An 11,731-nucleotide genomic window follows, 5' to 3' on the forward strand; every position below is an offset into this window, starting at 1 on the left:
CTAGTTTTAAATGTCATTTAAGGTATATGGTCTACTCCATGGAAGCTTCACAACATCATAGTGGATATCAAAGTATTACTACAACAATTCGATGAATGGAATATTAATCACAAATGGAGGAAGGCGAATAGAGCGGCAGATTGGATAACGAATGTAAGACAGCTATATTAATCCTTGTAACAACCCAAATTTATCCCTCAATGTTCAAAATGTTTACTTACGGGATTAGTCTTGCGTGGACCTGGTCCACGATAATATTAGTGTGGATCCAAAACCAATGATTTTCTCTAGCACCCTTTTTGTATCATAGTAACCTATATTTTTAAAAGTTATTTGCAACTTAAAATCATAATTCGAATACAACATGTATCAAAGACACCAATTTGATATTTTTTTTATAATAATCTTAATAAACATGAATAAATTAGAAATAAATTATTAATCTTTTTTATTTTGACATATGGATCAAGTCCATTTAACCATTAGTGTTACTTACATTTAGTTTTCTTAGAAAGGTGCGGTGGTCGGGACTCGGGAGTAGTATATACAACTCCGTACACATACGGAGTTGGTCGGGAATCAGATAGGAAAAATGGAAAATGGGCCCATCATTAGGAGAATGGAGAAATATAAGCATTTGAGTTTTTGTCACTAACCCAAACTCCTCCGTTTATTGAGTATGAGTATGAGTGTGAGCACAAATTCTTGTTTACAAGGGTTGTACAATAAATATTGTACACCAGAGTAAAAGTTAACTCAAAATGTTTAAAAGTTGAGCTCATATATGTAAAAGTTATCCATTTTTTAGTGATAAATTTTTTCATTTTAATAAAACTTATTTCTTCAAAATCATTAATAATGTATAAAATTAATCATTTAACTATTTAAAATGTTTATCTATCAACGTGTTTTTTTATGAATATAAAAGTTAATCCAAACTATGTTAAAGTTACAAAAAAATGGGTAAAAGTTATTTTGGTGTACAATAAATTTATTGTACACCTAGTGCGCGCAAGACCTTTTGGAGTATGAGTATGAGTACGAACTACGAAGTACTCCATAGTCCATACTCCATTAAAGAAGCAAGAAGCAAGAAGCAAGAAGCAAGAAGCAAGCAAGAAGAGAGAGGGAGAGGTTAGTATGGGGGTTTGGGAGTGGATATACTCAGTGACTAACGCCGTCAAGCAGAAAACCCCTGACGTAACGCCGGTGGCAGAGATCTGTCGGCAAAGCTACGATTATTGTCGAGATACCACTGTTCATGTCGCCGGCACCGCCACTGCTAAAGCACGTGAGGTTCACGGCTACTTATCCGATGATCAAGTTCGCGATAATCTTGGACGAGTTGCCGTTAACGTCTCCAAAAACAGCGCCCTTTACCTCGCCCGATCTTATGGTATAACCCTTCCACTTATTCTGCATTTTTTTGAATTTCTGTCGGCATCAATCAAATTTCTTGATATTTTCAGGGTTTATAAACACTCCAGCTGCTTGATCTGTTATTAACAGTAATTATTGTTCTAATTTAAACCTTGCTAGCAATAAGACAATAATTCAGTAACTAATAAAGTGAAATAGCTCCAAGGTTAGATGACATGATTGTGGTTAATTCACTTAAGGAGGAAAAAGTGAGGATTGATATGATTGAAGTTAGCAATACTGATGCATGAATGTTTTTTGGTGTTATGGATTTTGGCAATGGATTGATGGTGTAAGCTGTTGCCTTATAGGTTGTAACTTTCAGGCTTTATGGTTTTTCTAAATCACGGCGAATTAGTTTTAAGAAGTTCTTTGGCTATATAAGATGTGTTTTGTCTACTTAGTTGGACAATTCTCTGAATCGATATGGATTCTTTGAACCTTGGGTTCTTGTAATAAATGTGGTGTTGGCAGCTCTTGGGGTAGGAGTTCTTGGGAGTGAGTTTATTGATACTTCAGGTTGGATTAGACCTGGTTATCGGGCGGGGCGGGTCAGGGTCGATGCGGGTCAAAACAGGGTCGGGTATTGAAAGGGTCATTTTTAGCGGGTCGATAATGGGCGGGTCAAAAGCGGATCGCGGGTCAATAGCGGGTCATTAATGGGCGGGTCAATAAACGAGCAATGAAAAATGAAAAACAAAAGAGCCATGTGCAAGTACAAGTAAATACGAAGCTATACACGTAATTTTTTGTATCGTTACTATTTTAATTTTCAAAATAATTGTAGTATAAGTTTGACCCTATAATGACCCTGTCCAATAAAGGCCCTGTCCAATAAGAGCCCTGCCCAATAAAAGTCCTATTAACTTGACCCTAACCCTATATCCATTGGACTACCCTATCCAATAACCAGGTCTAGGTTGGATGTTATTGTGTAAAAGTATGCATTTAATTCGGCAAGAGTGGAATGGTAGTTGTTAATGTCAAGAACTTAAGGTATAGAATTCAAATGTAAGGTGTATGTGGGTGTTCTTAAGAAATTCCCCCCACCTTTACCAGCAACTCACCAATTTCAACACAACAAATGGAATTAATCTAATTTTGTTGAGTTGAGACACGAATTTGGGACAGAGGATCCGGACTCCTCTTCTTGGGTTGTCACGCTTGATTCCAACCCACAGGCACCTGGAGCATCATTGTTCATTGACTGTGCACCAAACCTTAAGAAAGATCTGCAAATACTACCAATGATCTGCAGGACCTTTTTGTAAGACTATAATAAGGTGCTCACACTCAGCCAAATATATCTTCTTTAAGCAAATAGGGATACTGAAATATCAAAACGGTAAATTCCTCATTTAAAACCAGAGATATTTAGAATCCTCTGCATTTCCAAAGCAAAAGATCTCAGACTTGTATAAATTCACTTGCAAGCCTGAACTGTCAATTTTTTTATGAAACATTGGAGCAACAGATACACAGATTTAACCTCTCGTTGACTACACAGTGTAAAATACTTCAATATCTACTACTATTTGGTAAAAGGAAGTATTGAGGAAATTTCTGAAGTGCATGTGAGAACATCGCTCGCCAGCGTAGGTACTACTGATTAGGTCCTAATTACCAGACTTTACTCTTATTAAGCCAGTATTCATGTACTACTAAGTACTAACTAGTCCAATGAAGTTGTTCATCTAGGAGAGCAGGAGAGTAGGAGATGAGTTGAGCTAAGTCAGCAGATAGGGAGTTCAAGGAATTCAAAGTACCCGGAGCGCCGGGCACGGCTGGCACGCGTGGAGCCGTATTGACATTGATTTCATTTCCTATCAATAGAAGCTTAGTAAACTTAATAAAGTCCATGTTGTATAATACTGTCTAGTCTCCTGAACTCGTACCATAATTCTACTTACCAGTGTCCGGATGTAGGACATTAGCTGGCTGGAGAAAAGGTTAGTCAGCTAACCAACCTAAGTGAGACCTCTGTTGGTTGGAAGTTGCTGACATAGATACTCCATTGAACTTCGCTTTTAAGCGTGGCTACACAGTACACAGTGGTTTTAACTTTTTAAGACATCCGGATTTTGATACAAATGCTTCTAGTTAATTTCTTGTTTTATTATTGGTTGCTGAATACGAAGTATTTCACTAGGAGTGTATTTCATCTGTAGGGGTTGGTCCAGTTATTGATATGGTTTCACAGTCAGTGCAAGAAAAAAAGGCCATTTCATACGAGGAAAGAACAAAGGAATTAGAGACTAAAGTAGCCAAACTTGAGAAGGAGTTAATAGCTGCGCAATCAGAAATACAAAGGTTGACGAAATCCAAACTTTAGTGCTATATGAAATCAAATGCTGATCATTTGTGGTGGAGCAATTTGTGGTTACAAAACTTTTCAACAATTTGATAATTGTAGCTGGAGTGGTGTTGAATCTAAGAGGAAGGAGAAATCAGTTTCAAGTATAGATTGACAATGTGAACGACAAGTTTATGTATTTAGGAATAAAATGATCAGTAACTTTTTTTTTCTTTCCAAAAAGCACAATGGTAGTTATTGATTAATGTCAAAAGTTCTAAGATTTAGTACTAGCAGTGATGAACGTTGGGTATCTTGAAGTATTTTCTCTTCACTTTTGGCATGTTGCTTTATAATCTAGATATATCTTACGTATTATCATATTTTTATACGTAAGATGATCATAGTTATAAAAGGTACTCTAAATTGTGTTAAAACGATGATAAATCATGTTATGCAATACTCTTTTAATATAGATAAATCTAGAGTACTGGTCATCTTTTTATAGGTAAGATAAATGTAGAGTACTTTTTATGATTATTTTTTAAATAGAAGTAAAAGCATTAATGATCAAAGTTATTGGCTTGCGTGAAAGTGACCAGTATTGCAAGTGAAAAAAAACATAGGAAGTACTATGGGAAGGTTTGCATCTAGAAGAGGAACTTGATCTGATGGAAGTTGAAGGAATTATAAATAATTCTTTTGTTCTCACTTACAGTTATAATAGAAGCTTAATTTATGCAAATGCAGGTTGTGCAGTACTCTCCAGTCTCAGTTCCATGTACAAAGTAGGTTCCTTTGAAAAGACTAACTCACACCTTGTATCTGCTAACCAAATTTTCTCCAACCGTAGGACATTGGCCCGCTGCAGAAGAGTTGGGTAACAAACCAAAGGCAGTACCATTATGTAGTGGTTTTAGAAACTGAAACCTCTCACTAAAGCAGAATAGTCCAAAGCAGTACCATTATGTAGTGGTTTTAGAAACTGAAATCACATACAAGTGCATTGAGTTAGTGGCTTGTTTTATGATTGATTCTCAATGTTTCCATTGGATTTTATTGATCTGTATTCTATCTGTTTCATGTGTAGGGGGCGGTCCAGTTATTGATATTTTTTCCCGATCGGTGCAAGATAAAAAGGCTGACTCCCATAAGGGAAGAATTGAGGAATTGGAGACTAGAGTAGCTAGCCTTGAGAAGGAGTTGAGCTCTAAAAGAATAGCTCAACAATTAAAGATACAGAGAGTGATAACCGAGTCGGAATCCCAAGATGAATCCAACTTTAATGCAAACATGAATGAAAAACCAGAGGATGTGCTGAAAATCTTTATGATGCAGCAATATGTGGGTAAAAACCTTTTTGACAATCTGATCATTCCAACCGGTGTTGGATCTGAGAAGAAGGAGAAGGTTGTCTCAAATATACAAGGACACCAATGTGAATGATAAAATAAGAAATGGTCATTTGATGTGTTATTTATTGTGGTGTAGCATGTGTTGTGTATACGAAACCCTCTTGTTTTTCAATGGCAGACGCGTCTGTGTGTATTTGCCACTCGGTATTGTGAAAGGAAGCAAAGAAAGATATTAAATCAATTATGCTTCATAAAATTGCACTTGATTAGTTTCATACAAGAAAGTCCGGTGCACACGATCATAAGCTTTACTCATGTCGATATCAGGCCCGACCCTGTGTGCATAGGCGAGGGGTGCGACCGCCTAGGTTCCAGGGCCAGAAGGGGCCCTTATACGATTTGCGTATAGATATTACGTTGCTATTCGTACAAAATAACGCGCGTAGAAGAAAATAAATTATTATATGGCGCAGTGGTAACTCGAATTTGATTGAATTTTAAAATCTAGGATCGATCTCTGCTATTCCTGCCTTTTCGTATTACTACTCCGTAATTTTAACTGCATCTTTCCTCCTCCTTTTTTTGTCTTTTTCTCCCTCTTCTTTGTTCTTGTCATTTCTTTCTTTTTTATTTGTTTTGAATTTTTGATAAATTTTTTTTTGTCTTAATGTCTGAGAACACAGCAAAATTATTTCTTTCCTAGTATGTTACAAGAATTTAAGAATCCAATGTTTGTAACATACTTCAATTCGTATATGTTTTTTGGAATTTGACGTCTGTAATTCAATAAAAAAAAATATCGATCTAAAAATTATCAAAAGGTCTTGCGCGCACAAGGTGTACAATAAATTTATTGTACACCAAGATAACTTTAACCCATTTTTTTGTAACTTTAACTTAATTTTGATTAACTTTTATATTAGTAAAAAAAAATTGATAGATAAACATTGTAAATGATTAAATAATTAATTTTATACATTAATTAGTGATTTTGAAGAAATAAGTTTTATTAAAATGAAAAAAATTATCACTAAAAAGTAGATAACTTTTACATATATAAGAATAACTTTTAAGCATTTTGAGTTAACTCTTACTTGGGTGTACAATAATTATTGTACAATCCTTGTAAATAAGAATTTGTGAAAAATTATTGAGTAGTATCTAATGAAAATCATTCAATATTTTTTTATAAATATTAGCGCCCACTACGAATTTACTCACGTTATGAATCTCGTCAAATTAAAAATTAATTTGTTATATTTTTCTTGCATGATCTATGATCAATTTTCTTCACTCATTCTTGCTCTTCATGAAACCCATACACATGAAAAGCATATTCCACATATTTCTTATTACGACATCATATAAATAAGATGAAAGAAAATTTTAATGCATCTGACTTATATCTACAAATACTCCATGACAATGAAAGAAAATTTTAATGCATCTGACTTATATCTACAAATACTCCATGACAAAATATACCGTAAAATATAAAAAAGCGTACCATTTTTATTATTTTAATGAAATTATTTGTCAAAAAGAGCGTAGATTTTGAAATTTAAAATTCTAATTTATATATGGGGGCCCATATTTCTTATTCGGCCTAGAGCCCATTAAATGCCAAGACCGGCACTGGTCGATTTTGATTGCTGCTAGACTTGAACCTTCGGTCTTTCTACCATTGATAAATGTTAATAGCTCATGACTTATAAGAACATTATCCGACATATATCTTCTTGGGATAAAAGCAAATTCCGGTCTATTAAATTTTAAATCAAACAAAATTCAAAGAAAATTCACAAACTAATTTGTACTCCCTCCGTATTTATTTAAGGGATACACTTGGCTGGACACGGGTATTAAGAAGAAAAATTGAATGAAATAAAGTAATAAAACAAGTGGGGTTGGGAAGATATTATAATAAATAAACAAGTGGGGATCATGTCATTTTAGGGGATGGGGGTGAGGATGGGTTGTAGATAGATTATTTAATTAGATGGTGAGGTTGATAAGTTACTAAAAATGGCAAGTGTGTCTCTTAATTAAATACGGCCGAAAAAGGCAAGTGTATCCCTTAAATAAATACAGATGGAGTACTTCATACTGTACTATATTATTTTCATTATTTAGTTCTGAAATTGCGCATCAAATCATGAATTAAATTCGAACAAAAAAAAGAATTTGTAGTCTTACCATATTAAGATCGGACCCATGAAAAATCACGTGTGATAGTCCCATTTTTTTTTTTTTTAAGGTACGTGTGATAGTCCCACATTGATAAAAGAGAAGATAGTTACACACTCAATAAAACCAAGGGGCTACTCCCCTTATTGCCATATGGTTTTAGGTGAAACCTCATTTGGACTTGTTAAGTGGGCTCTCTTTTGATGATGGGTGCGGCCCATGCCCGTATTTAACATTCCATAAGATCTTTTGAAAGCAAAATACAAGAGAATTAGGCACATCTTCTCTCCAATTTTTCATCTATAACAAAAAGTAGGTTTTTGATATATAAAAAAAGTGGATACTTTAATAAACAGAAATAAAGCGTCTAAAAAAGGACAAGATAAGGCATATTGCGTCTTATACTAGTCCTAGTATAAGCTAAACTATAAATTATAAGGGAATGACACATCATAAGCTAGCTGAATTATATTGACGATAAGGTTAAGTACATATAAACAAAAATAATGAGTGACTAATTATGAATTTATGAGCATCAAAGAATTTAAAGTATCATTTGCAAAGTGATCAACTAGCTTAGCTTAGTTCCAAATCTCAATCACCCATTTAAAATATGTTTAATGTTTTTTTAAGTCATCTTTTCTTTAAATAATTCATTCCACTTAAAAAGCGGTGATAACACTGAAAAAGGCATAAATTTAGGTACATACATCTCGCATCTTCTTAAACTTTATTTTCAATTAAGACTATATATTATCTCATTTAATTTGTTCACATTCGAAAATACTATTGCTGTATTCACGGTTCTTTATTTTTCTGGCAATGGGTCCTATTTTTGCTAGTTAAAAAAATCGAAAAATTATTTTTTACCATATAAAAAAACTAAAATGTGTATTTTACCACCTAAAAAAAAAATTAAAACTTGATTTTTACCACTAAAAAATGGAAAAAATAGATGAAATCGTTATGTGGAAGGCCACAATAACGGTAATATATCCAATATTTTTTCTTCTTCTAGGATTTAATGTATTTAACTCAGCTCCCTTCCCTTCCCCTACTTTATTCTTTTTATGAATTCACCTGATTTTTTCTCTAATTAATTCACAAAATTAACAAAATTCAATGGAAATTAAGAGAGGGTGAAGGAGTTAAAGAAAATCGCAGAGGGAGTGTATAAAATTGAAGGAACATTGAATTAGTAAGCCCCGCATAACGATTTCATCTTTTTTCCCGTTTTCGAGTGGTAAAAAAACAAGTTTTAATTTATTCTTTTTAGGTGGTAAAATACAAATTTTAGTTTTTTAAGTGGTAAAAAATAAATTTTCGATTTATTTAGGTGGTAAAAAATAATTTGTCATTTCTTAAAATAAAAATCTAAAAATTAATATGAGACATATGTAAATAAAAAGGGTAAACATTAATCTGGGATGGAGGGAGTATAACTGTATAAGTCTTTAGGAAAAGCTTTTCCAGGTGTTTCTCAATTCGAGAAATAGAAATTAGACCAAACAAGGGAATTCTAAGAAGTAGAAACACTTTTCCAAGAACCGGAAAATAACTTCTATGGATGGAAGAAGGGGAATGACCAAATAATAACTTCTCCCAACAGATTCCCGGGGAATTGTTTTGGGCCATTAAATGATTTATATATTTACAATAACACACTCTTCCATTCATTAAATTGACATCAAATATCCTAACTTTTAAAAAGGTAAGGAAAATAAACTTAGGAGCCCCTCCGCACGAGGGTAAAACCTAAGTAATCACTGTTAACAATATCATCTAATTTTGGGCTAGAACTAGGTGTAATATACATAGGCTCGATAATGAGGTGACCAACATTCGCAATCCAATCCGCCGCTCTATTTGCCTCTCGGAAAATATGTTGAATAATGTGAACCGTACTAAATTGCTGAAGGAGAGTCTTGCTATCCTGAATGATGTTTTGAAGCTTCCATGGGGCTTTCCAAGTACCTTTTAGAGAATTAATGACAAGTAAATTATCACCTTCAATGTAGATGTCCTTGATACCTCTGTAGATAGCCTCGTGAATGTCTTTGTGAAGAGCCATCTCTTCTGCCATGAATACTTGCGTTTTGCCAAGGTTGAAAGACTTTGCTGAGATTGTTTTTCCATTACTATCTCTGATAATGATGCCTGCTGCTGCTGATGAAGACTTACATGATCCGTCAAAGTTGAGTTTGTAGGCGCCTGTAGGGGGCGAAAACCACCTAACCAGAATGGGAGGGGAGGTAGTTGGATGGTTACTCGTGTGTAGATGGGTGGTGAAGGGGGTACCTTTAAGTTGATGCGAATCCATAAGAAGCCTGAGCTCCCATTCTTTGAAAGCATTGAAGGCTTTAAAGTAGCTACGACAAGGTGAGACGTTGGTATTGGAAAAAACTAGAGCATTTCGTTCTTTCCAGATTGTCCAACATAGATAAATGAATTTATGAAGCACGATCTAATAGCGTCTGAGATAGTCTAACGTTTTGAAAAAGTCAATCATAGGAAAAGTACAGCCTAACCAGTTTTTGGTTAGCCTATGTGACCAAACATTTCTTGAATGCTCGCAAGTGAGGAAGATGTGGTCAATCGACTCACTTGAGAGATTGCATCTTGGATAACAACTAGAAGATATCACTTTCCTATGGAAGAGGACTTCTTTGACTGGAATGCTTTTATGGCAGATTTGCCATAGAAAGATTTTTAGTTTAGGGGCTATATTAAGCTTCCAGATCCATTTAAATTTCTATTTCTCACTTGTAGTGGGGAGATCATGAGCTAGCCATGTAGCTGATTTAACAGAGAACTCCCCCGAGTTTGTGCAACCCCAAATAGGGTTATCCGGTAGGTCATTAACGAAAATGGGGATTCCTTTTATTTTTAGGACGATCTCAGGTGGAAGAACAGAAGATAGTTTTTCTAAGTTCCAATTTTTTCCGTCATCTATGAATTGGGCTACTGTAGCCTCTTCATTATTGACATTTTGGACACTGTCAAGAAGATCTATTAGAGCATATTGCCCAATCCAGTTATCTGATCACCAAAAGTTGATAGATTTTCGTTTTCCTAGTTTCCATCAAATATCCTAACTTACAAAAAGAAACATTCTCTCTCCTTTTATAAACGTTGTTTCTCTTTATTATTATTTAATAAACAACATTAATAAGTTATCTAAGAGTTTGAACTTTTTACTTTTTAGCCTGTAAAGTTGTACACTATATGGTGTATATATCTTAATCAAGTCAACTACTTTATCTCAACATTTTTTTGGGTGGATGGGCAACTTAATTTTTTGGGTGAACTACGTAGGTTGTCGTAGTCTCGTAGAGTATTCCGTACGTTGGGGTATATGAATATATTTTTGGTGAATTGGATATGAAAATATGATCACATGAAATGGCCTTTTTAGGCAACAAGTAAAGACGAACTTCCCATTATTGACATGCGCCACCTTTTTTTTTATGTTTAGGAAAATAAATGGGAGATTTTATTAAGCCAAACAAATTTGGCCAAAGAAAAAATGTTATGTGGGAGAGAGTCCGTGCAAGTAAATTCGGAGTCCATAAAAAATCTCACGATGTGTGAGGGGTCGAAAAAACACGATGGGTGTTTAAAGAATATGACCCGCACGAATTTTTCCTCTAGATGTGGCAATCATATTAAGTAAAAAAGGGACTAATTGTAGGCATTAGCTTCTTTTTTACTAGCTTGTAGGAGTCGCCATTCAGTTTTACAACAAACATTGAAGAAAACTGACAAAATCCGGTTATCGTGATATTCCTGGAGTACAAACATATTTGACTCACAACGTACATATGCTCCCTTGTGATCCCTGTTGTGGAGATCACTCAACGTACATCCAGCGGAGTAGAGATTGAGAGTTCATGGGACGTTTACTAATACGGGGAGTGCCCAATAATAGCCCACGCGGCGGTCCTTAGTAGTTCAATGCGACGACGAAAGGGATATGCGCTATGCTAAATTACTAATATGAGTTGATTTTAATGCACAGATATTTACTAAACAGTCGTCAAAATAGTGAATTAGATTGATTTAAGGATCTTAGCAATAATCAGATTTGTCCACAGATTATCTTATCAGACGTGATTAAATAAACAGATTAAGTAAGCAGATTTATATGGTGATGAAAGCTGTAAAAAATTAGATTTCAGGTTACAGTATAGCGTAGGCTATACTGCGTTTCTCATGAACACTTACCGGCCACTTGCCTTAGCAGAGCCTTATTTTAGCTTTAGAACAATCTTTATACAGACTTCCAGATCCTGATCCTTCCTTCACTTCCGACAGAGTTTCCTATTAAATTTCTTGGTTTTGGCTTATGAATTGGCTAGAACTTCGGTAGTAATTGGGATGTTTCGAATACTTATACGGAGAGAGTTCTGCTTAACAAGAGTTAATACGGCAAAACTTATCTTAACATACTGATTTTTGTAAGGAGAAGAGAAACCCC

At 34.6% G+C, this 11,731-nt stretch overlaps 1 protein-coding gene across 2 annotated transcripts; it reads left to right on the plus strand.

The window, feature by feature from the left end:
• Window positions 1-1,030: 1,030 nt before the first annotated feature.
• Window positions 1,031-5,308, plus strand: LOC110804972 (uncharacterized). Of its 2 annotated transcripts, XM_022010570.2 has the most exons (3): window positions 1,031-1,396; window positions 3,588-3,729; window positions 4,803-5,308. In XM_022010570.2, exons 1-3 carry the CDS (start codon window positions 1,141-1,143, stop codon window positions 4,819-4,821), a joined length of 417 nt encoding a protein of 138 aa, XP_021866262.1. In that variant the 5' UTR covers window positions 1,031-1,140; the 3' UTR covers window positions 4,822-5,308. The 2 variants fall into 2 exon arrangements, with proteins under 2 accessions (XP_021866262.1, XP_021866261.1); XM_022010569.2 differs by lacking the exon at window positions 3,588-3,729 and having other exon boundaries at window positions 1,041-1,396.
• The last annotated feature ends 6,423 nt before the right edge of the window (window positions 5,309-11,731 follow it).

This window comes from Spinacia oleracea, chromosome 5 (assembly GCF_020520425.1).
Source record: "Spinacia oleracea cultivar Varoflay chromosome 5, BTI_SOV_V1, whole genome shotgun sequence".
Lineage (NCBI taxonomy): Eukaryota > Viridiplantae > Streptophyta > Magnoliopsida > Caryophyllales > Amaranthaceae > Spinacia > Spinacia oleracea.

Coding starts and splice junctions, on each gene's coding strand:
- LOC110804972 (XM_022010569.2), top strand. CDS start 1,141: ATGGGGGTTTGGGAGTGGATATACTCAGTGACTAACGCCGTCAAGCAG. Junction 1,397..4,802: donor TTACCTCGCCCGATCTTATG/GTATAACCCTTC, acceptor TTTCATGTGTAG/GGGGCGGTCCAGTTATTGAT.